Source organism: Corvus moneduloides, chromosome 5 (assembly GCF_009650955.1).
Source record: "Corvus moneduloides isolate bCorMon1 chromosome 5, bCorMon1.pri, whole genome shotgun sequence".
In the NCBI taxonomy this organism is placed as follows: domain Eukaryota; kingdom Metazoa; phylum Chordata; class Aves; order Passeriformes; family Corvidae; genus Corvus; species Corvus moneduloides.
The window spans coordinates 26830221-26855115 of record NC_045480.1 but is presented as its reverse complement, the minus strand read 5'-3'; the positions used below and the strand labels follow the sequence as shown (position 1 = coordinate 26855115).

General features: G+C 36.4%; 1 protein-coding gene across 10 annotated transcripts in view; it reads right to left on the bottom strand.

Moving 5' to 3' along the window:
- DCUN1D4 (defective in cullin neddylation 1 domain containing 4) overlaps positions 1–24895 on the bottom strand; it is a 42042-nt gene that overhangs the window by 10795 nt on the left and 6352 nt on the right. For 4 of the 10 annotated variants that reach the window (XM_032109248.1, XM_032109251.1, XM_032109255.1 and 1 more), the window contains 5 exons: positions 21492–21562; positions 20503–20542; positions 13237–13351; positions 3672–3763; positions 1319–1389 (listed from right to left, as the gene is read on the bottom strand). In XM_032109248.1, coding sequence (XP_031965139.1) covers positions 1319–1389; positions 3672–3763; positions 13237–13351; positions 20503–20542; positions 21492–21562 — 389 coding nt within the window. Of the gene's footprint in view, positions 1–1318; positions 1390–3671; positions 3764–11393; positions 11474–13236; positions 13352–14646; positions 14677–20502; positions 20543–21491; positions 21563–24385; positions 24825–24895 lie in introns of those variants that run through there. The other 6 variants (XM_032109258.1, XM_032109249.1, XM_032109253.1 and 3 more) reach the window with 6 other exon arrangements.

The window sequence follows — 24895 nt, the reverse complement described above, 5'->3', positions numbered from 1 at the left end:
TCAGTAGGGACTTCAAGGGAGTTTGCACAGTCATCTCATGAGCAATACAATGAGGAAGTTGGTGCAGAAGCTACAGAAAAGGTTTCCCAAAGTAACTACAAAATTTCAGTAGCAGTTTGACAAGTTATATCTGACATTTGTTAAACCTTCATCTCAATGAACCATCAGCTGCAATCCACAAAATTCAGTTATTTGAAAGCTAATAACGATCCCACAATTCAAGGAGATGTTAAGTAAAGCTAGAACAAGTAACATTAACACACATTCAAAGACAGGCTGATACATAAATACTTCCGTTTTGGTCAAAAGGAAACAGTCTTTCACCCCTCACACAGAAGACCAAAGCAATAAGGAATTTAGATAAAGCAATACCGTAAGATTATTATTATCTTACTCATCAACTTAAGAAAACACTTTTGACAAATACATGAAAGAAAAACTTGCAGGATAACTGACCCTGCCAACTAGGAGAAAAAAAGTAATTCAATAATGAAGTTATTTAAACTTGCAATTCAGCCATTATCTAACGTTAGTGCAGCTCTGTACAGCTTTTAATGCGAAATCAGAATACCTGGTTATATATCCAAATATCTGCATAAATCTCAACATTTATTACTTTCATAAACTCTGAAATTAGCAAATTACATCTTATTTTTCCAGTACATCTTTCAAAGCCACAATTCTCATTTACTTATATGCTCCATGAATTCTAGAAAAGACACGATTTCCAAATGCATTTAAAGAACAATGATTAGGCACTAGGAAAAATCCTGTAAAAGGCAGAATTATTTTTAAAATTTTTTTCCTATATATAGATACACACCCCCCTATAGAATATGTATCTGTAATATATTTATATTCCTTATTTGTTTTTTGAAATCATATAATTGTAGTGCCACTACTGCCCACAACATTTGAAATACCTTTCTGTCCTAGGAAACCTAAAGGAAACACTACTTGTTTGTTAGTTGCTACATTAAATCTTGAATGTTGTCTCATTGTTCAGACAACCATCAGCTGCCTTTTTTTTTTTTTTTTTTTAAGATCTCTCTTTTTCTGGGGAGATTGAAGGTTGGTGTTAAAGTGAAAGAGAAGGGGTGGCAGCAAAGACATTGAGGTTTTAGAGGTTGACAGTCTGGGGGTTAAAATAATGGCAAGTTGTCCCCAAATGTGTTTCAAAACCTCCCTGGTTTATATTTCTTGAATTTTTTTAAACTCTCAAGAATTTTTAAACTCTTGGTGGAAAAGCAAGAGCTGTAAGACTGGCTTATGTACACCATAGCAGATGAGGCATTTTTTAAATGGATTCTGAACTTACATTTTCCGGTTCAACTCCAATGTCTTCACAAAATTTCTCCATACCTTCTGGCCCTACAATGTCATCTGTGCCTGCAAACAGAATGCATTTTACTAATCTCTAAAAATTAAAATAGCCTGTCCTTTACAGCACAAAAGAAGTGCAATCACACAGTACAACCTAACTTTCATACAGTTAGCTTGTTTTGACATGAAATAACTATTTCCATACTTACTATCAGACTTGGATACACTTAAATCTTTATCTCACCTTTGAAAACAGAGAAACTGTAAAACAACTTTTCATCCCTGCCAATTTTTCTACTCATTTACTGAGATAATCTTGGAAGTGTAAAGTAATAAGATTTTTAAGAAATGACTTAAGACTAACAGAACACCCACATAATATTACCATGCTTAAATGAGTGGACGATGTCTAGTGAAACTCATTTCTTGGCCTGAATCTCTACTGTTATCATAAGATCAAATCACATAAAAACATGATGTACAGGATACAAGACATTATCATTTCCAGAATCTCATTCCTCACTGTCTCATATACTATCTTTATATAATGTTATCCTGCTTATTCATATTGCTACACCATGGCCACACGTCATCTGAATAATAGTAACTGCAACAGGAAGGAAATAACGAATTATTTATTTCTTTGCCTACTTAAAAGGAAAGAAAGATTCAAAATATAAGAGCTATTAAAATGCACTACTAATAAAACATTAAATCAAGATTTTTCTAACTTCTGTAATACTTCTGAAAAATTATACAGGCATTAAGAATTGTACTGTGCAATTCTGTTTTTAAATACATTTTAAGTATTTGAACTATTTTATTAGAATTATTTTACTCATGTTTAAAAGGGTTCATTTGAAAAAAAAATACAGGCTGAAATTCCTACTTTCCTCCAATATAAAGATCACATGTGCAAGAAAAACAGGGTTTATAAAGGGAAGATCAATCTGTATTTTATTATTAGGTGATCTATTCTAGAAATAACAAGGTTTAATTATCTTTTCCCATCTTCTCATCACAGCCTCTCAGTTCTCCAAGTGTACACAACAGCCTTTAAAAAGATTCGTTCTGTAATGCAAAAACACACCAAGGGAGGGATAAAAAAAAAAGAAATGCAGTGTCAACGTCCCCATACATAAAGAAGACTTATGAAGCAAGAACACTAGAGATTATTCCTTGAAAATTCCGTTTTTAGAATGTTACTCAATACTGTAAACAGAATCGTACTCTCCACTTTTCTGTGTTTTATCTTGGTGTGTGCATGCAGTGGAAACACCAAAGTTCTTTCACAAACAGCCTTCCTTTCATCCTTTCTTTCCATGAAAGTCTTGACAAAAATGAGTCATGCCTGTTGCTAGAGTAAAAAAAATAAATCAAGCTGGTCAAAACAGCAGAGAACCTAACAGGTTAGATTTGCCTTGAATTTGTCTGAATCTCCTCTCACAGACTGCCACAGACAAGTGAGATCTCAAAGTATTTAATTTCATTTATGTAATTTTATTCGGAGAAAAAAATGGTTTATTACATCAAATTAAGTCAGTCTTGATTATGTTTAAGAAGTAGACAAAACAGAAGAACCTGTGAGACATGTTATCCAAGACAGCACCAGAAAACTACAAGATGACATTAAACATCTATTTAATTTCTTTTTGGTCTTTACAGTTATGGGATCATTTTTACCCATACTTTCAGAAAAGCACATGCAGGAAAACAAATACAACAACCACTTCACTAATAAAGGAGCATCTTTTGTGACCACAGACCATAATTAACATTCCTAGAAGTAATGTCTGAAGAAAGTTCTCACAAACAAGGACAAGAATAAGTAATACAGACTACCTTCCCTATACCTTGTGATGGAAAACTATCTGATAAAACTAGTATGGGATATTTGAATCCATTCACTTCTTTGCTTGAAACCCTAAGCACCAGATTCACAGCAGGAACAAAACTAACATTACTACCTCCCTCACCCTTTGGGTGTTTTTAATTAAAGATACACCGTTTCTCCTGAGGCTAGTTCTGTACTGTTCAGCACTGTCACGGCAGATGACAGAAAGGTAACAGCATTTTCAACAGAAGCACAGCTTTAACTGTAGATTAGAATAGTAAAGCACGTATTTCAAGTTACACACCTTCTGTATTCTTTTTATAGGATATAGACAAAGACAAAATTGAACCTTGAACTCTTCAACGTCATGCTACACAGAATATTAGGAAAGTTTCTCTAAGACTTTTACAAGAAATCCTTTATATCCAGTCTTTCAAAAGCTCAGCCAATGCAATTTTCATATTACAATATAAATTAAATTGTTATAGGTAGGAAATTTGCATCTCACACTTACCTGCATATTCATAGAACCATTCCAAGCATCTCTTACTTGAAAAGACTTCTTCCTCTGCTTTTATTCTAGTTGAATCGTATTTTCTATACATACTTCGAAAAAAGAAAGAGAAACAAGTAATTATTTCATCAATTTTTTTAGAAACAATGTTTTAGTCAACAGCCACTCTCAGCAGAAACATTATTCCTTCCAGTTTACCCAACATTCTGTCCTCATATCCAGTCATTTGGAACACTGCTTAAGAATCATTGAAGCTAAATACTTTGCTCACTGTCATACTTCCATTGATTAATAATCATTACCCATGTAAACGACCTTCCCCTAAAACAAGTACAGATGAGTTCAAATTCAACCCCAAACTGTTCTGTGTAAGTTCACAGTACAGCCCTGCCTTACACCACCAGTTACCACAGTCAACTGATGGGCTGCAATCTGGCTGTAGGTCTAAGGCCAGAGCAATTCCATGTCACAGTCAACACAGGTGCTACCTCTAAGTGCACACATACTTTGTGCACTTTGAATTATTAACTAAAGAGAACTGCAAATACTCATTTTGCTGCCTCAAAAAATGCTACAAAAGGCACAAAGGCCAAAATAGACATGATCTACACTTATATTATTCTAAAGCCAGTAAGTTGGTAACACGGAAGAACCACAGAAAAAAGGTTAAAAGTCCTCAAGGAACGTCATTTATCATGGAGTAAAGAATCATCTGAGAAGCTGGCCCCTTTCCCCAGAGACTACCAGCAAAAGCGAAGTGCTCTTCTCCTTTGACAAGAAGCGTAAGGAACTTTAACTACACTAAGGAAAAAAATTTAGTATCTGAAACACCTAAAGCACAGAAAACATAGACAGAAATTGAAGGGTTACTCCACCCCAGTTAGAACTTCTGAAACAGGGACAATATCATTTGTGCCTGCTAGAGGAAAGAGACTCAGCAGTCCAAGTAGTTATCCACTGCTGAATATGCATTCTGTGATCCATTTCCACCGCTCTTCAGTAGCTTGGGCTCATAAAGGCTGAAAAGAGCAACAAATAAATGGTTTAATCTAGAGGAGGTAGCCAAGAACAGCTCTGTAAGTGTTCCAAGCATGCAGAGCTTCCTCTCACAATGTCAAATCCTGCTGGGGAAGGACAATGAAGCAGCTAACTGGTTCAAGGAGAATTTTGAAACAATTTGAATAATGAAATTAATTTGGAGTTGATTTCATCACTGTTTTGTCCTTCTAGAACGACATGTAAAAGACACCTAGATTTATAAACTTAGAGTACACTGATCCCACTATCCTCCACCTAGCTCAGCTATCAGCTGTGAGAACTGTAGCTAGAAGTTAATGGCACACGGATCATTCTGACAGGAATTCAAAGAAATATTTCATGTTTACTGTGATAGTTCCTTTAAAGCAGCTAACCTTCAGAAAAGTAATACTAGTCAGAGCAAAATGATAAATTGCTAATTGGAAGATAAATACAAATGAGGCTCTTAAGAAATTTCTTAAGAAAAACTGACTCTGTACTGAAACACACTGATCTGCAACAAACTGGAACACTGCACAGAAATGTCAGCCATACATGTTCCAAACATATATTCATACACCCACAATTTCAGATTTGGGGTTTTGTTCCCATTTTGAAAATACTCTTTTCCTATTTGAATTACCTATTTTGCATAAGCTTTACTGAAGTTGCAAAGGAAAAGGCTGACAGCATCGCTCAGTAAGTAAGGAGCTAATCCAGAAGGTGTAAGTCTGAGTTAGAGTAATTTTTTTTTTTTATACGTCTGATAACATTTTCATACTTGCAGAATGAACTGTGATTATGAAAGACCTATCCAATAATTTTTAGGCTATTCTGAATTCAAAGCAATCAAGACAAAGAAAGGAGGCGTTCTGCCACTTTGGCAAAAGTCTTAATTATTCAGTATCCCCATTTTGTCACAAACAAACGTGACAAACACCAAGCAGAATACCAAGTTGGAAACTGTAGCAGGAGCTAGTCAACATCTTTATTTTATTCTCCTTATTCAAGAAGTCTGTAAGAGTATTGCTGAGATCGAGGACATGGCAAAGCTAATGAGGTTCACAAAGGAAGATACTTATCACAAGATTCAATGCTTTTTCTTACAAAGGAATGATAACCAATTGCCTTGCCCTACTTATTCATATAACTCATCGATACATTAAGCTGTCAGTGTGCAAACAGTGGATTTAAGAAGGAATCCTCAAGAAACCGACTTGACACAGCTTTAAGTCATCCAGGTACTTCAGAAAATAAGGTTTCCTGCATCTACTAACGGCAGAGCTAAATACTGCAGCCTGAAACAAGACATCAGTGCCAGAATTATGTGTAATAGGAATGGTGAGCAAGAACAGAAAAAACCAGCCCTTTTTATATACTCTGCATCTGCACATAGCAGGTTTCCAGACAACTGATATGAGATTGAAAGTCACTTGTTGTGTTTAAGGCTAAGGTCACAGTTTGGAACTGCAGGAAGTAACAACAGTAATTACTCAATCCATGTGCCCAACATACGGCCAAGTAACTCCAAGGAAAATGCTCTCTCCTGAAACTTATGATTGTTCAAAAAGCTCAATACCTGACCACTGGAGTTCAATTTTTGAGAAACCAGAACTGATTACAGATATTCTAGTTTGTGCCAGTTCACAAGTTCAGAAGATAAAGTCAAAAGGGATATAATCTTGAGCTATCCCCCTCTATGCTACAAGCTAATTAGTCAGACATGCATTAACAGTGTGGGTGACATTATCACATTTATAATGAAAACAGACTATGCATGGCCAGAACTATAAAACCATGCCACAAAAACAGCTGATGAGTCTCAGATATCTTGGATGCCTCAGCCTAAAGGAACTAATAGTAGATTACATATTCTGCAAGACAAGATCACTTGAAAAAAAGTACGGTAAAAATGAGTAACATCAATACCAACTCAGAATTAGGGATCTCATGCATAAAGACGAACCCTTTTCTCTCCCTGCTTACTCCAAACATTCAATAAATTTCTTACCCCAGTCTAGCCAAGCCAACTATTTCTACTAGCAAGAGACTCCTAATATCTGAAGTGCTTAGTGAAGCAAGATGAGTGGGGAGATGCAAGCAAGTAAAGCAGAGACAAGCCTCTGAGATTACTCAGCCTAGGACAACTTGGTTCAATCTGGCGGCACAAAGTAAAGGCGTTTTCAAGGACTACATCCACTGAACTATCATTAATATGGATTTGATTCTCTCAAGAACCATATATGCAGAGGAAAAAACCACAAACTGCCAGACACATGTGGCATCTATTTTGTATCTTGCAATATTCCTCATCTCCTTGGAATTTCTCAGGACATACTGCAAGATGATGTACCTTGTCTTTGTTCTAATGACAGCATCTCTTGCTATGCAGAAAAATACAAACTGCCAGAGTGCACAGGGTAGACATCTGAATACTTTGTGAGTATCAAACATCTACTGAACAGATCTGAGTTTCAAACAGCAGGTCCTCAAGGGCTCACAGCTTCCTCAAGATGACCAGCACCAGTACCTTCAAACAGATGGACAACCATTATGCCAACCAAGTTCTGCTTGGTAATTCGCTTCTGTATTGATGGTCTGTAAGAGGAAACTGCAGTGTCAGTCATACACCAGATGTGAAAGAACACATTGCCAAAAAAAAAAAAAAAAAAAAAAAAAAGGGTGAGGGGACAAGGTGCAGGGGTCAGGGGAAAAGTAAAAAATTCAAAAAGATGCCTTCCATAAAGGAAGGGCAAATGAATAGACCTGGTACTTTTGGTACCAGAATTTGTACCACTGTCAAAGAATGCTGACACTGAAACAGGATTGCTAAAGGGCATTTTCTCCATCATCAGTTAGAAAGGTGCATGCACAATTTTTCCCCAGTGTCTGCTATACCTGTCACTACCAGAAATACCAAATTCAGAACCTTTGTTTTTAGAATTACCCTTCCATTTCTGAACCATGTCATGATACCCATCAGGAACAGCAAGAAAAAAAAAAAGTATTATCTATAGGCCTAAGTATGTATTTGCCTCTCAGATGAAACACACAGGTAGGTACAATAACTCAGAAAAATCTTCACTTGAAAAATAGTATTTTTTGTTAGTTTAGCATGACACTGTGTCAAGACAGTGACAGCTATATACAAGCTATTTGTAACAAGTAGCTCTGTAAGGAGCATTTAGGTTTTTCTCTTTTATTATCTCTAATAGCCATTTTGTCAACTAGCACGAGGAAAGAATGTAGGACAGGGCAGGGCAAAAGCAACATGAGATAACCTGCCTGAATTTTGTAAAAGTGGTATCAGTTACTTAACCACATCAAAATGAAATAATTTTCTCAGAGATGCTTGCACATCCATCATGACGTAAGAGCTGACTCATAATATCCATGTTTAAACTTATATTTGAAATATAGGGAATTGTAATATACCAGCAATAAAGGTAAGACAATGTAGTTTATAACTGAAAGTGTTATAGGCCAACACAAACAAAAAAAAATATTTAAACTGAGTGTCTAAGGTATTTCATCCTTCTTTGAACATATGGTCACCCACATATTTTCCAGATTTTCTTCCCTTCCTAACTGATTTGGTGGGAAAGCAAAAGCATGAAAATTCCATACAGCTTTTATGGGGTGACTAGGCAAGTCATTGTAAGAGCTGATGGTTGCTCACAGCAAAAAGAACAAGGTAAGGGCAATTCCCTTCAACCCATTGCAGTCTTCAAAGCTGGGTTATCCACTGCTCTGAGCATGTTTCACCTGTACTGGAGTTGGTTAAATCTCCACCCACAGCCCCTCCCACTGCAGCAACTCTGGGCTGTGTAGTTCCAGAATACTCAAACCATGATCAGTGAAAACATGGAGTCTAGGTCACACAAAATACTCTCTCCATGGTAGAATCCGGTAATAATTCATTGCGGAGGAAAAAAAGAAAAGAAAAAAGGAAGGGGAAAAAAGCTACATTTAATATGGTAAGTCAAAAGTTAACCTCTCATGAAGATCAACAGCCTGGTTATTTCAGATGGCCAATGCTAACTGAATGAAGACATCAAGAAACTCACCAACAGAAGCTTTGTTTCTAAGCAACCAGAATTTAATCAAAATCTTTACTGGATTTTGTTTGAGTTTTTGGATTTTTGTTCAAGTAGCTGAACTGAGTAACTAATTGCTTCCAGATTATTTATATTTCAAAACATGCAAACTTATGATTGAAGAAGATGCCCCATACTACTTCCATTAATACTAATTAATTTAAAATTTTGGCTGAGAATTTTCATCAATGCAGCACAATGAAAGTATTTTAATAAAGCCTTATCTATTCACTCACAAATATGATTCTAGCAATAATTTCATTAAAACTGTAGTAGAAACAGAAGGGTGGGAGAAGAGGTATTTTGCAACTTGCAAGAGGTGACAAAAACTGTTTAAAGCAACCCTCAGGACCAACTTACTTGACTGTTAAGTTTTATGAATGAATATGCCTTATCTCTCCCTGTTTCAAGAGTTACAATCAAATCTAATCTGTTAAATGTTTGGAACTTTATCAGGCTTATTTAATGGGCAGTATGTGTAACAACACACATGCTGATAGTCACATGTCCAGTTTAAGAGAAGTGCACTGAAAAGCTACAGAAAAAGGAAAAACTACGCTTGTGTGTACCTGAAAATCCCTACTTCAAGGAAAAAGATCTACACTTTTATAACAGCTGGGAACACAGGCGGTCTGCATGGGGCAGGACCAAAACAGCTAGTAAACAACAACAGAACAAAAACCAAACCAATTCTCAACACCAAAGGTTTTGAAAACTTTGGAAGTTAGTACACCCCATGTTAATGACACCATGTTTTCAAAAATTACATTTTTCCACTACAGAGCATGGAATTTAAAATTCAATAAAGAAAATCTGTTTTTCATGTTAGTAGGCCCTTTTGTGCTTCCTACACACATAAAGGTAAACTGATAGAAAACATTTATCTAATTGTTTGAAAACATAAATTTCAGGGAAGTAGATAAATATTCCTAGTTTTCATCCTCCCAAGGTGGCAATATGCATGACTGCAAGACTTTTGCCCTCAGTGTGATTCCAGAATAAGGAGTAGAATTATTTTTTAAATGAGACTGTAAAAAAATTAAGACATTAATATATACTGCTCATTTTTCCCTAAGGAAAAATAACATTTGGCTAGATATTGTGTAACAGATAAATAGCATTAGAAAATTACATAGTGAGGAGTATCTTTTTACCTAGCAAGTATCTTTACATGAATCTTGCTTTACCTTTCTGAAGATGCTTAACACAGTGATGGAAGAGCCATGTACAGAAAACGTAATTTTAACTCCAATTTGAGAATACTCTATACTGTGACAGTTTTAAGTACAATAAAGTCAAGACTGTGATATTGAGATAAAAATACAAACTAAGTCTTCAAGTCATTATGTTCAGGTTAGCACATGCTAAACTGTTTACTTCCAACAGCTATTCTTTAAGGCAAGATAAATCTTACTGTGATCTATAAAACACTTGATTTCTTTTTATTATACATCATCTGGTATAAAAATTCCCTCCCACTGAAACATTGCAGTCATGCATGGTTCAAGGTGATGCTATGAACATTATTTAAGAGAATTCAAGCTCTTATTATGTCAGGGTGGAATACAAATGAAGATGTTTGGAATCTTCCATAATCAGTCTATGCACTAGACTGATTTCACAAGAACTAGATTTGTTCCTATAAATGTTTTTCCTCAATTGCCTGTGCATTCCACTAATGCTTCTGAGATGAGGCTGTATTCCTAACAGCCTGGAAGTAAGGGTATAAGATGTGTTTAAGTTTATGACTTTAAGAATCTTTAGAAACTACCTTCTCTTTCAGCATAGAGACCTGCTGAAAGAAACTTTGTGAAAGAATGCATATCTAAAAATATTATTATCAGATTTGAAGACATTATAGGAGTGAATCAAAAATAGTGAAGACTGAAAATATCACCCAACAAAACAATCCATGTACAGATTTAAAAAAACGATACTCTTTTTTTAATGGACACACCAGGAGAAATCAACATTCAGTCTCAGCTGTGGTAACACCCCTGATGATGACATCCTTTGAAAATCTTTGGACTACCGCCCAATATTTTCACACTGAGAACAAACAGGAGACTTGCAATTACTGAATTTGTTAATGTTGACCCTATAAGTATGCCACTGTAACTGAGAAACATACAAAAATTTATGTCATTCCATTAAGTATTTGAGGTGACAAATCACTTCTGTTAGGAAATACAGTCTTTTCTGGAGAGGACACAGTGTAGTTTTTCAGACGCTGACTGCCCTTCTTCACTTCATACAGAATCCACACAGACTAATGTTCCTTGAAGGCTTATCCTGAGTTACTAGAACGCAGCTTCTAGGAAGTCTAAAACAGAAGCTGAGAACTGGGCCTAGGAGCCCCTTATTCTATGAACTGGCATTCCACCATCCATACTATTTTTACTGTATATAGCATTCTCTGCACAGAGTGTAAGCAGAACTGGCTTTGCAAATAACTAGGTATGCTACAGGACACTGCTGTAGAGCTTCCAGATTTCAGACCGATTCCTGCTCGACTAACTGAGATGTCTGATTCAAAACCCAAACTTGACAGGTATGAACTCCACCTGACAAAACAAGCATGGAAGTAGGAGACTGCTTTTTCACTAACCTGATCACAGAAGGTTACAGGAGTAAAAATCCTTCCTTGGAAGAAAACAGAGCTTCAAGACCAAGCTGAATGTCCAGCAAATAATTTCATATTGTCAGTCATGCTGAAATAAAAAACTGTTTTCTTGAAGACCAAAACAAAAGAAACACTCTGGGAAGCAGAGAAAGCTCAAAAACCTTTAGAAGAATGAAGTCAGATAAAAACTGGAACCACATCAGAGGATATTACCCCATGGTTCATGACTAGCAGATCTGGTTTCTCCTCCAATTCTAAAAGCAGGCTGAGGTCTTCCTTTTAATAAAGACTTAAATGGCAGTAGAATGAAGACTAAATGCATTAGTTACAAACTGAGAGGCAGATACAAAAAAAATCCTTCAAATTACATTTTCAACAAGCTCTTAAAAACTATTAAATATGTAGTATTGATAGAGAAAAAAAATCATGTCTTTATAATTTTCTTATGTCATTACACAAATCAGTATCTCTTACAGACAAGCTTACTTTTTAGGGGGTTGCTTTTTTCTATCATCAGTGTCTTGGCTAAGGTAGATAGAGTTCAGTTTTGTGAACCTCTCTATATTCTAGAAACGTTCTGTCCTCATATTGCTTCCATATTGTATGGCTATCTTTGAATAAGCTGTAATGTCCTCTATCAACTATTTAGCTTTTATATTTCATCATTTCTGAAAAGCAACACAAAACATTAAGAACATGAACTGCTTTTTCGTTCTAGTTAGTGTTACAAAGCAATGAAAGAGAGTTGAAATCTTTCTTATGCATCAACAGATCATTTAATAAATTCCAGTGCAGTTACAGTTGTGCAACCCCATTAAACACAATGGAGTTATGGGGGCATGACCAGACGCTTAATTTGGCTACCAGTATTTTTTTTACTCATGCTAGAGTATAAAAAGGAGAGTACCCAGCCTGATTTCAGGCTGACAGTTAGGAGAAAAATGCCTCTTTTAACCTTCCAGAAGGTACTTGCTATGGAAGTGTGTGTTTTCTGAGACACCAGTAATACATGAATGTAATAGAGCTCAAATTCCACTGACTGATGCAGTGGCAAGCAAACTTTCTAGTTGTATAAGCCACTTTTAAACATCAGAACAGTCCTGCATCTATCATGCAGGATTGTACAGTTCTATACTCCCACAAGTTCTGAATTTAGTCCACATAAATAGTGATTCCTGCACACAGGGAGCACATTCAATGGTTTCTGAATGACTCACTCAACATACTACACATACTGGAAATCCAACATTTGCAGAGGTCTCAGCTATCCAATACCTATGCCAAAGAATACACTGTTCATGCTATAACCTAGTTGGCTTCTGTTGTCCAGTGAGAAGCACCTCAATAACCACTGAACCACTGGCTATCACCTTACCTGGACAATTTCCCCTTACATGATCAGTATCAAATCACAACAGGGAGAGACCAGCAGGATTTCAAGTAAGATCTGAGTGGACTATAATTACATTCACTTTTCTTACAGGCTGGAGATTGGTAATGCCCAATCCAGATCTTATGCAAGTATATGGGAAAATACTATTGCATCTCCTAAAAGTTGTTTTTGAACAAACAAGTATGTATTTTGACAGCAGGCAACTAGAGCAAGGAGAAGTTCCCTGCATGCTTCTTGTACAACTAGAGAAAGGTGAGATGCAAACTGAACCTACATATACTTATCAATATCCCACAGTTCAATCATCAGCTATGGTTCCACATTGAGAAACCAAGCAAATTTCAATATAATTTCCATTAGTATTTAAACACATGATATATCAGCTATTCAACTTCAGATATTCCATCAGTCTTAGCTCATGGTAAGATGACATACCCATCATGTCTACTTTTCTTAGCAGATAAATCATCTCCTGCTGCAGGTCTCCTCTTTTTCCTTGGAGGCATCACTTTACTAAAGCAGTCTGATGAACTGCAAGACCGGAGACTTCCTACAGAGGGAATTAAAAACACCAGCACAAAGAAATGAAACTGTTGCAGACCAGTTAAACTGTGTCCACTAATAGGCATATTACAATGGCAAGGGAAGGGAAGAAAGTTAGTGGATTTAAAAATTATAAAATAAATGGTCTCCTTTCAATAGCAAAATCCATCTCACTTTTACATGGTATTCTATGACCAGATTTCCATTAAGGTCAAAAGTTACAGTAAAATGTAAAGTAGCACTAGTATTACTTCAGTCTAACAGCAGTCAAGAACTGAAACTATCCTGAAGAAGTATTGAAGTCCTCAAAAAGTCATCCTTATTTTTAGTCATTTATTCAAATCAGAACTTCTAAGAGTTGATCATTGCTTTTTGCAACACAGATGTGAGTGAGCACCTACCTCTAGAAAACAGAACCCTTTCTTTTCAAGCCCCAAGCTTTTTGTGATACAGAGAGCAAGAGGTAGGAAAGGTTTTGTTTGTTCTCTGGCAAAAGGGTCTTTTTCAGGTTTTTTGGGAGGTTTTTTTTTTTGTATTGCACGGACAGGAAGAGACATTCAGCAACCACCAGGGAAAAAAAATAAGTGGCTGGCTGTATGATTTGGACTGAATAATTCTCAAAGAATAAGGGTCCCCAAGTAGGAAACAGCCAATTCAAGACACTGATGCCAATCAGGTGGCAGTCTTTTCATCCCCTTCTCTCAGCTACATACTCCTATGTCTCTGGTAACTCTTCAGTGTGCCAATCCAGCTCACCAAACCTGTAGATAATTAACCAAAGAAAAAGAGAGTAACAACTTTCTGTACATTAGCACAAGAAAGAGCACAGGACCAGCCCTTTTGACCACAGCAAGTCATTAAATTGCTTTTGCTGTCTCATGAAAACAGTAGGCTAACACTCTGGGCAAAATTTTGTCCTACTTTCATATGCTGAAGACCACATTGACACCTGAGAAAGGTGTGTGTAAGAGCAGCTCAAAGAGCTATCAAAGCTCTAAGTGTTACACAGAGAATTTTAAAAGAAAAGGAAGAGAGAAGTGAGGTATAAAAATTCAGACACAAAGTGATGCCAAGAAATATGCAAGAAAATATTAAGAACTCCAGCATTCCTAAGCTACCTTCTCTTTGCTACAACAGCATCCAAGTTTAGCTATGCTCAATTAAGATGCCCACAAAATCTTATATCTTACGTCACAGCACAGAAGCAAGCAATAAAATGTTGACTACTTTTTGACACCAAGGGAACAGACTGAAATCAGAGGCCCAATTCCCAACAAATACTGACAGCAATCTTTTGCTTACCTATTCTTCGAATCTTTGAAAGGCTCTCTCCTGTTATAGGAGAAACACATGTAAGGAACCTTACAGCCTCACAGGCTTTGCTGCATGCACGTCATTTCAAACATGCACGGAAACTCTTACGCATAAGAAAGTACAGGTTTTTCTAGTAATATGTAAGATGTTCAAACCAGTTTTTACATCAAGATGAATTTATCTGGTTTCAACTAATAAAGCTTTTGCACTAAGCATGCCTTCTTTGGTCTTATCTTTATATTAATTTCTTTCAAGAAGAGAATTAATCTCTCTAGTTCAATAAAAATTCTCAAAAAAATTCTTCCTATATATTCTTCTTTTTTTAACCCTAGAGCTCCCTCGCCAGCATTCTCCCAGGAAAGTATGGCCATACACCACCTTTTTTGAAAGAGAATTAAGAGCATTGTAAATTCAAATTACCATTTAACTACTCATCAAAAAAACTTGCAAGTATTACACTCCATAAACTATTACCACATGAAAAAATCTTAATGGCTGTGTCAGAAGAACATACTTCTAGAAGCACTGTCAGAATGCATTATAAAAGGAAATTGACAACAATAATATTTATTTTTGTCTCACCAATAGCAGATATATTTGAAACAGGTAAGCCAGAGACCATAAAAAACTCACAGTGCACCCAATGCATTTTACTACAAATTAAACGAACTAAGGAACCTGACCTGCTGAATGTTATTTGTTCCATCTGAATATGCCTGCACATTAATGACACTGAAACACTGTGTTCTCCTAAGTTATTGAAACTGTGATACTTTATCATTTAGAACAAATTTCTAAAGACTCTGCCAGCAGGTATTTTTTGAAAGCCTACACAGACTAAAAACACTTAAGATGACAGCAGAACTTAAGAGATGGCTACAAAGAGCCAACAGACTTAAGACACATGCTGAACTTAATAAATGAAAAACGTGATAGTGAACACCTTTGGAAAATATGTATGTACTTGAGTACAACCTGTAGCTATCTCATTCCTCTGAAAGCAAATGGATTGTTTTTAAGTGCCTTTCTTTAAAAAAAAATAGAAATCCATTTGCGATAGCCACAGGCTTTGGATGCTGGTAAAATGCAAGAAAAAACACACCTCCCCCTTATACCCCCCAAGTTTGTGCAGTTTACTGGTCAGTTGATTGTGAAAAGAAATATGCAAGGCCTATGTGAAAAGAGAAGCATAGCAAAAGATAAAAATAAAATAAATAAAAGCAAAACAAAACAGTTATAGAACAGAGAAATCATTTTGTCAGACCTGCAACCCCATACAAACCAAAGAATTTAACTCAAGAATTCCTGTTTGGACTCTTTGCCTCCTTAAATGACAGGATATTTCTAAGAAGACTGGTGAACTTGTTTTAAAGGTTTAAACTGATAACAGAATTCACTACAACCCAATTTCTCCAATGACTCCTATGAAAAACTTGTACCCTTTTTGGTTTGAATGTATCTAGTTGCAGCTCTCAAACTGATAGAAAAGGGAAGAAAAGAGACAGCTCAGAAATTGGTAGGTGGCTATTAAATGCACACACACACTGCCCTCACACACTGACAGCACACAGACACTAGGTGGACAAACATATTGTACATGCTTTCAGAGACTTAACATCTTAATAACTGAGGTTTGGACCAAGTCTTCACTAGGCTTTAGCTGTTGAATACTCTCTAAACTACTAAAAAACACAGTGTAAGAATTTTCATTTCAAAGTATTTCTTTTGTTACTAAAATTGGTATACTAAATTTGAGGAGCAGTTATAATTTTTCTGTAACGGCAGCAGAATGTTCCTATCTTTCATTTTCATATAAAGCTAAAAAGTATAAGTTTGGGTTTTTTTTGTTTGAACTCCTGCAATTTCTTAATTTACAGTATAACTCACTAAGTAGCAGCAGTACTAACCTTTCCTACACAGAGCTTGCTAATTCTAAATGTAATTTCTAGGTCTAGCACTGCACAACTAATTTCACTTCCATAAGATCTGACCATCTGCAAACAAACATGCAGCTACCTCTGACTACATGCAAAGTTTGACAGAATTTTACTTACCAAGTGCAGCTTTGCTGATGTGATTATCTTCAAAGTTTCTCACTCCTGGGTCTCAACTCAAGACTGGCAGAACCCTCCTAGTTCTCACTGGTTTTTGGACACTTGAAGCTAGCATTTTCAAGGTAGAGCCTCCAAATGGCTGCTGAATAGGCCACCACCAGCCAAAAGCCTGCCGAGTTTAAATGCTGTTTGCCAAACATCCTACTCAATACTTCCACATTTGCAGGAGACAAAGCTTCCAAAGGGAAGTATCAACTCAAGAGCTAAAATTCACCCTAGGAAATTCAAAACAATATACAAAATAGAACCCACAAGGGAGGGACAGTCCTAGAATAGCAACAAAACCAGAATTAAAAAAAAAAAAGGGAAAAAAAAGTCAATGAAGAAGAACTCTACAAGCTGTGCCCCTACAGAAATGATTTACAGGCATGGAATTTTCACCTTCTCTCTAGATAAAGTGTGTGAGTAATCCTGCTCTTCTGATGCTTCAGTAGAAGGATGCTTCAAAGGAAAAATAATTAAGAACTGTGAACGCTGAAGCAATTGGGAAGATAGAGCTGCTCACTTAATAATGCAACAAGACCACCACAAGCAGAGTTAACAATCATCAATTTTCAGATGAGAAAACTAAGATACTCATCAAAACATTAAACAACTTGCAATCCTGTTGTAAAAGGAAAAATCATCTTCTCTGTCTTGAATTCCACACTACAGAATTGCTTTGGACTCAAGAGGGGTTTCTTTTTTAATATAAAAGAAAAAGCCAGCAGAGGCAAAAGCAGTTTCTCCCTCTCCAAAGCTTCAAGAACAGCAATGAAGCCTTGTTTTTGTTGAAGATATTACCTCACTGTTTTAAACAAGCCAGGTGACAACAGGAAGCATATTTTTAAAGACTTTTTAGTCTTGGTAAGTAAGTCACAATTTAATTACCAAATCATGACTTTAAGCTATTAACAAGCTGCAAGATTTGTAGTTATGACATAAAAACAACTATTATTCCAAATGTGAGTTTTCCAAGTTAATGCATATACATACTAAAAGAAAAAGAATTGTTTAATCTGAATGCTTGCTGTTCTTACACCTGTGAACAGGTGAAAAGACAAAGGCCCATGACACATTTGAAGTCTACCTTATTTTTCAGATAGATATGCATACTGAATGATAGCACATGAGACTCCAATCATTGTAGGGGACTGGAATTTTGAAACAAGATCCTCCTTAGCGCTCAAATCACTGAAGGAATTTTGAAACTGCCAGTTCCCTGTATTTCTTTGATATTTTAAGGCCTGGTTCCAGAAAGGAAATCTGGCAAATACTTAGAAAAGACACATAATAAATACTAACCTAAACATAAGATTTTTTAAATAGCTTTTAGAAATCTCAACCAAATTTAGATATGCATTTATTAAGTCATCCCAAAAGCAAAGTCCACAATGTAGTAACAACAACCATGATAATTATGTCAGAAAATGAACAGTGATCTTTAAGAATAAGGCCTGGGCCAGAAGACTTAGAAGATTTAAAACAATCTCAGAACTATTAAAAAACCCTTATATGGGTTTGGCAACACTCAAACCTTTTGCAACAGTTCTTAATCTGACTTTCAAATGAATTCTAGACACAGAATCTCAAATTCACAGCACCTAGGCAGTTCTATAAATTGAGTAACAAAATTAATAGGTCTTGACAACTTCTTACTGGGAAACAGAAGTTCCAAAAGTTTAGGCACATTGAAATCAAACAATTTGCAAAATAACTCTATTGATTTACTAAGTCTCCCCAAGTAAGATGTTTCAGAAGTGTCAAGTTCCATACAAAATGGAAATAGGAGACCTCACTGTACTACATTCACAATGGCCTATAAAATAGCTCCTTGCATGTGTGTTTGTCCTCATATGAGTCAAATCAAGCACACATTTCAACTGAACATGCCTGGAACTTATGCAAACATTTGGGCTTCATCTCTTTCCACAAGGAGACACAAAATAGGGCAGAAGCATAAGAAATACTGGAAATAAAATCTGGAGATTAAGAGGGAACCTGGCATTATCAACCTCTACTTTTGGTTCTAATTTCCTATTTGTTTCTGGTTTGAAAGGTTCTTTTACAACTATTGCAAAAGATTACACTCTTTAGTGGGATTTTGTTTCCCAACTCATTCAACAGGCATGTTTAAACTTTTGAAACAGCTTAATTCAGACAACACAATGCAGGCAATAGGTTACCATGGGTGTCAGTATAAAACTGTTCATCAAAGCCAGTAACATGCTCAAGCACCTTCTAACAGAGGTAATGGGAGTGCCAAGGCTAATTTCTCCTACTTTATGACGGAAGTGCTAGGCAAGAGATAAGACAAATTCCAAATACCTCAAGTACATCGACACTTACTGATTAGTGACAGAAGGGGACTACCTCAATGCTTCACAACAGGTCTTGGTCATCAAGAGTAAACCAAGACTATAGAACACATTTTCATACATGAAATCTATGTAGCTGTTTAGTTTAGAGCACCTGGATCACATAGGAGAAAATTCCAAGTCTCCATCAGGAGATGGGAGAGGACATCAGTTCTAAAATACGGACATTAAAATCTCTGTCTTGAACTACCTGTAACAATCTCTTTTGCAGAAGCTTTTCATTTACACGATGAGCTAATTTCAAGTATCAAATCACTAACCACACTGAAGGAAAGTATTTCAGAGAAGCCTTTTGTGGCTGGGGTAAGAGTTCAAGCATGAAACAAAGTCACTTGCTGCTGTACAGAGGAGGGTGCATAATTCCTAAGTGAGCTCTGTCCAATCCCAAGCAATGCGGTCCTGTGCATCTCTTCTCATTGCTCTAGGCTAAGAGTGTGCTAGGTTTCTAAGTGTGTGCCAGAAATCTCCAGGAGATGACAGCTCTCTCCACTTTCCTAAATGCTCAAGGTAACATCAGCAAATACAGCCATCACCTCAGGATAGTGAAAAAGCTTTGAGTCAGATGGTAGGAGAGATATGGTCAGTTTTAAAGAACAGCTCTGAGTGAGTGATCAGGGCTTGAAGACAGTAAGTTATTTCCCTCCCTCCTCAGGTATCATGCCTAAAATACAGAAAGGAAGGGAGAAAAAAAATCAAGGAAACTGCCAGCTCACAAGTAAGAAGTGCAAAAGGAGATAACTCTTGCGCAAAACATCAAGTCACAAAGCCCAAATGCTGACAAATCAAGAATGGCAGGAAGCTGGTACCAGGCACCGGAGAAGAAGGCCTTGAAAAATGATGACATTTCATTGAACAAAACACAGATATGAGCTATTAAATAGATAGTCCTCAGACACTGACTGAAAATCTGCACAAGAAACAGAAATAACCTGCATCAAAAGCACTCAAGAAAAATGCTGGCTGTTTGGAGCACAGCATTTAAACTCAGTCACAGGCACCACAACAGCCAGAAGAGGTCTTGCTTCTGCTCTGTTCTCACTAATGCTCTTTCAAGACTCAAAACACTACAAGAATATGGATATTCTGTGGCCCAGTGGGTTGAGTCCCAGGAGTGAGAGAAATTTTTCATTAAGTCTTCCAAACTAAGAAATAGTAAAATTACAGGTACTGCTGAAACTTGTTCAAGTCCTTTAAGACTGGATAAATTAAAGGCACAAACATCTATTTTGATAAAAACTAGGAAACCCTGGTGCTTGTTTCCTCAAACTCCTTTAGCCTTCTAAAAGGTCATTTTCAGCTATGTTAGAGAGACTTCTTTATTAAAGTGTGTGTAAATTGTTTCAATCTATTTTTACTCCATTCCTGTTAAATACCTGTCTGGTGATCGTCTTGACCAACGTCCTCTGTCAGATTCTGCAAGAGAACAGGAATGATACAGTTAAACAAGATGGTGATCTTCATTCTTCTGTACTGTTTTTAACTTTTACTTGGTACTAATATTCCTCTTAATTACTTAAGGATCATCTATGTAAGACTGTAGTCTTTGGGTTTTCAGCTCATATTTACCTAAAAAGTTACCATTGCAAATTTGTCTAAAAAGTTCAAGTAAATTGAATTTGAAAAATATTTTTGAGTTTTTTTCAATCAAAAACTTAACAAATTATTTCAAGAGTGAAAATAACTACCCATTAGATGGAGAATTGACATTACTGTCTTGAACAATTCCGCCAATAAATGCGGCATGAGAAAGACTGAATTTACCATTTAGCACAGAAATGGCTTTACTTAAGGATAAACACACATAACGTGTTCTAAAGAAAACTGATTAAAAACCAACCGAAATATTGGAAACAAGTTACCCCCTTCTGCAGGCAGGGTCTTTTCCACTACATTTGCTGTGTACACACAGAAGCTGTATCACCATTTCCAGCTATGGTTGCAATAAAACAAACGTAAAAACACAGCAAATAAGCAGGAAGCGTCTTCAAAAAAACCTTGTTTCACTTTCTGCATGGGTGTAAGAGGACAGCTTGCTCATTCAGTATGTTTTTCAGAAGAACTGTAGGAAACTGGGTAACCATGATGATTACCATCATTTGGTGTATCTAAGAAAGCTTCTTGAATGGAGGCAACATCTAATCCAATGTTCAAACAAAGCTCAAACTCCACTCTGACCTCTGGAGCACAATCTTTCACCTTTTACTAATACTGCTTATCTCTTCACCAATTCAAACCCAACAGCCTTTCATACAACACGGCAGTTATAATTTTTAGAAGTGTAATCACTTAACAATTTCAATCATGAAATATTCTGGACCAAAGCCCTAGCTAATTCTGCTAAGAGAAAATGGCAAGTCATTACCAGCCTATTGAGGGTGTGGTAAATCTTGTGAATATTTGCCAGTGTTGATAGATGAGAATTCAGTTGAAAATCTAGAGGGGGGGAAAAAACGGTTTTAAATGTCTGGTTTCCAGATGCAGCAGTCAAGATCTTCTTATGTTCTGGCTATTTAATAAAATCATCACAAAACTATAAAACAAAAGACAATCTCAACACTTGAGTAGAATAACTGAAATCTGCAAAAAGATATCCTATATACGCATTTTTCTTAAGGCACGGATGACCTCAGCAGAACAGAACTACAGCTGAATACGAAAAAAAAAAAAAAAATTACAACTTTCTTTTCCTTTACATTGGGAATCATTATAACTTCCATGTTACCCAGTCCTTCTGTTTCATCTATTCCAAAACCAAGTTAAGTACCATGTAACATTCTAAAATCATCACTAAAAATCCTAGTTTTTTAAAAAATCTGATTTTATTAATACACATGTATTATCCTTTATACTAACTTCCTTGCAAAAATAAGTGGCTAGCATACACTTACACAGTTGAAACATGGCTTTTTAATAACAAACCAAAGGTCACAATGCAGCAGCTGTTAAGACAAGAGCCAATAAAACTGATAATAAAATATTCTGACACTTCTTGGAAGAAGCCATAGCATAGATGTTGATTTTGCTTCCACGCTCCAAATATAAAACACTTGCGTTTGCTTCAGTTGCTGAAGAGCGACAAATTAATTTTTCTCTATTCTTTTGAACTCCCTATTTTTACTAGGAATGTGTCAAGAACAAAACTGGAAAGTAAGTAATTTACAAAAGAGCAGCTGAGATCCAGCCAGACCGCAAGCAAACTAAGAAGTATCTCAAAAGCTGAACAAAACCAGCTGAGAGGGCTTAAAGACTGCCAACTACTACAGAGTATTTCCATTTAAACTAAAAATAAATTAGCTACCCCACTAGAACTCATGTGCCAAAACACTCTAGAGAAATGTACTGTATGACAAGCAAAGTATTTCAAGAAAACTTCTTCTGTATGTGAAAAGCTTCTGCATGTGCCTAGTGTCAATACCCAGCTAATGCACTAAAGCATTTCTAATATGAGACATTTAATTTGGCTTTGCCCAGCAGCTGATGCAAGATGCAAGTAAGGTCAAAAACATAATTCCTTTATTTCCATCCAGAGCATTTCAAAGGAATGCTCTCAAGATACATTTAAGATGACCCAGATAAACAAGAGTCATCATTAAACATCTGATTGCCAAGTCAGTGAACCACTGCTATGAAGTTAGCAAGTGAAACTGAAGAAACTGCCTGCTCAAAGTACTTCTTACACACATCACTAGGGAATTCTCTTGTCACAGTGAATTAAAAAAAAAAATCATAAGATACTTTTAGGAATCATACATTTCATTCATTACATTAGCTAGAGTATCATTTAATTAATTACTACCTATTTCTTAACATGTTCTCCCCAGTCCACCACCAATACAATTGCTCTAAGTCAGAAGTACCAGAGATGGAATTTCCAACTTTAGCTAACCTTATATATACAAAGTCAAAGACAATCCAAATCTTCTTACCAAGCTACAATAGGAAGGTTTTGAACCTTCAACAGGGTGCTAGAATTTTTCCTGCATTAAGTGCTCAATAAAGTTCCATTTTGTTAGTCAAACAATACTAACCAGAACCATTCAGCAAGAAAAAAAAAAACTCTGAGTTTCTTAGCCAACCCTCAATTCAATATAAAGTAATGAGAAAAAACAAAAGGAGAGGGGGACAAACAGAGATGAGGACAACAGGGAACATAAAAGCCATTCTGAAGAGGGCAAGATTAAAAGATAAGATTTGATTTGTTAACTGGCAGAACAGACTAAACTTTCCGGAATCTGAATTTTACAGTGTCCCTTACTGCTTAGCCTAAACTCTACAAAAAACATGAGTCATTAGAGAAATCAGTTATATCTGGAGGTAAGAAGCTGAGAACACTAAGCAAATATTTTATTTATTCTAATCTAATATTAATTTTAGATAGCACTCTTAAAAATGATTGAAAAAAATATTCTAAAATTAGGATTATATATACAGGTATCACCTTTGAAACAAAACATTCCTAGGCACTTCAAAATACATAGTTCATGCCAGTATGTTTTACATGTCCACTGGAAATATCCGTAAAAGTTTAAGCTGCTGCTTCAGAAATAGGTTACATAAGACTTAGCAGGGTTATACAAATACATTTTCCAGTTCTTATACAAGAAATATCACACCATACGAATATGGAGGACCAGAGTCCAAAGTTTTCTTTCTTTCACAGGGGAAGCTTGCACAGTGTAGGGGTATTATCTAAAACTGAAAACAGGTTTCCTTTACAGTTACAAAAGCAAATGCAAGCAGCACCCATTAAATTAGGGAAGTTAAATTACAGCTCAGGTTATTCTCTGAATTGGTCAGTGGGTCAGTGTTTGCTTTATCTATATTTCAAGAAAGATACACAGAGTATCCTATGCCACTGTGAAAAGGCCTATTTTTTTAAAGAAATATTTTTTAAGAAACAAAATCCAAAAAATAACACCTCCCATGCTCAAATAACACTATCTGGGAAATTAGCAAGGGACAATTATCAACAATGGTCAATACGGCAAGCAATTGGACAGCTGGCTGCAACTATATTCTTCAGGAACACTCTCTCTCCCCTCGACCTCCCAAACTTTCCACGCATGCTTATGCAGCTTGCAAAGTTGTGCCTGCTGACCCCCTTGGTCAGCCTACTACACTTGAAATCTCATCTACAAAAATAAATAAACAAGCCCTGCCAGCCCAGTGCTCTGAATCAGATCACCAAGGAGCTGCCAGCCCAGATAAGTTAAAGCAAGAAACAGGATTGATTAATCCTGTGTTAGATTAACCCACCTGTCCATCTGAGCCCCACTATGAGAGGGGTGGTACGTCACATGAAGCTACACATCCAACAGCTGGTTGTATGAGCTTTACATGTATAATGCCATCATGCGTGAAGATATTTTTCACCTGAATACAACAGTATCAAAGCACATGAGTTGGTCTGATTTTTTTTTTTTTTTTTCTACAGAAACTGCATCCAGCTCTGGGGTCCTCAGCACAGGAAAGACATGGACCTGTTGAAGCAAGGTCACAAAGATCACTGGAGGAATGGAACACCTCTCCTGTGAAGAAAGGCAGAGAGCTAGGGTTGTTCAGTGGGAAGAACAGAAGACTCCAGGGAGGTCTTACAGCACTTGAAGTGCACTTATAGTACTTTAAGGGGGCTTACAAGAAAGCTGGAGAGGAACTTTCCAGAAGAGCATGTAGTGACAGGACAAGGAGGAATGGCTTCAAACTGAGAGTAGGTTTAGATTATATATTAGAAAGAAATTCTTTACTGTGAAGGTGGTGAGACCACCG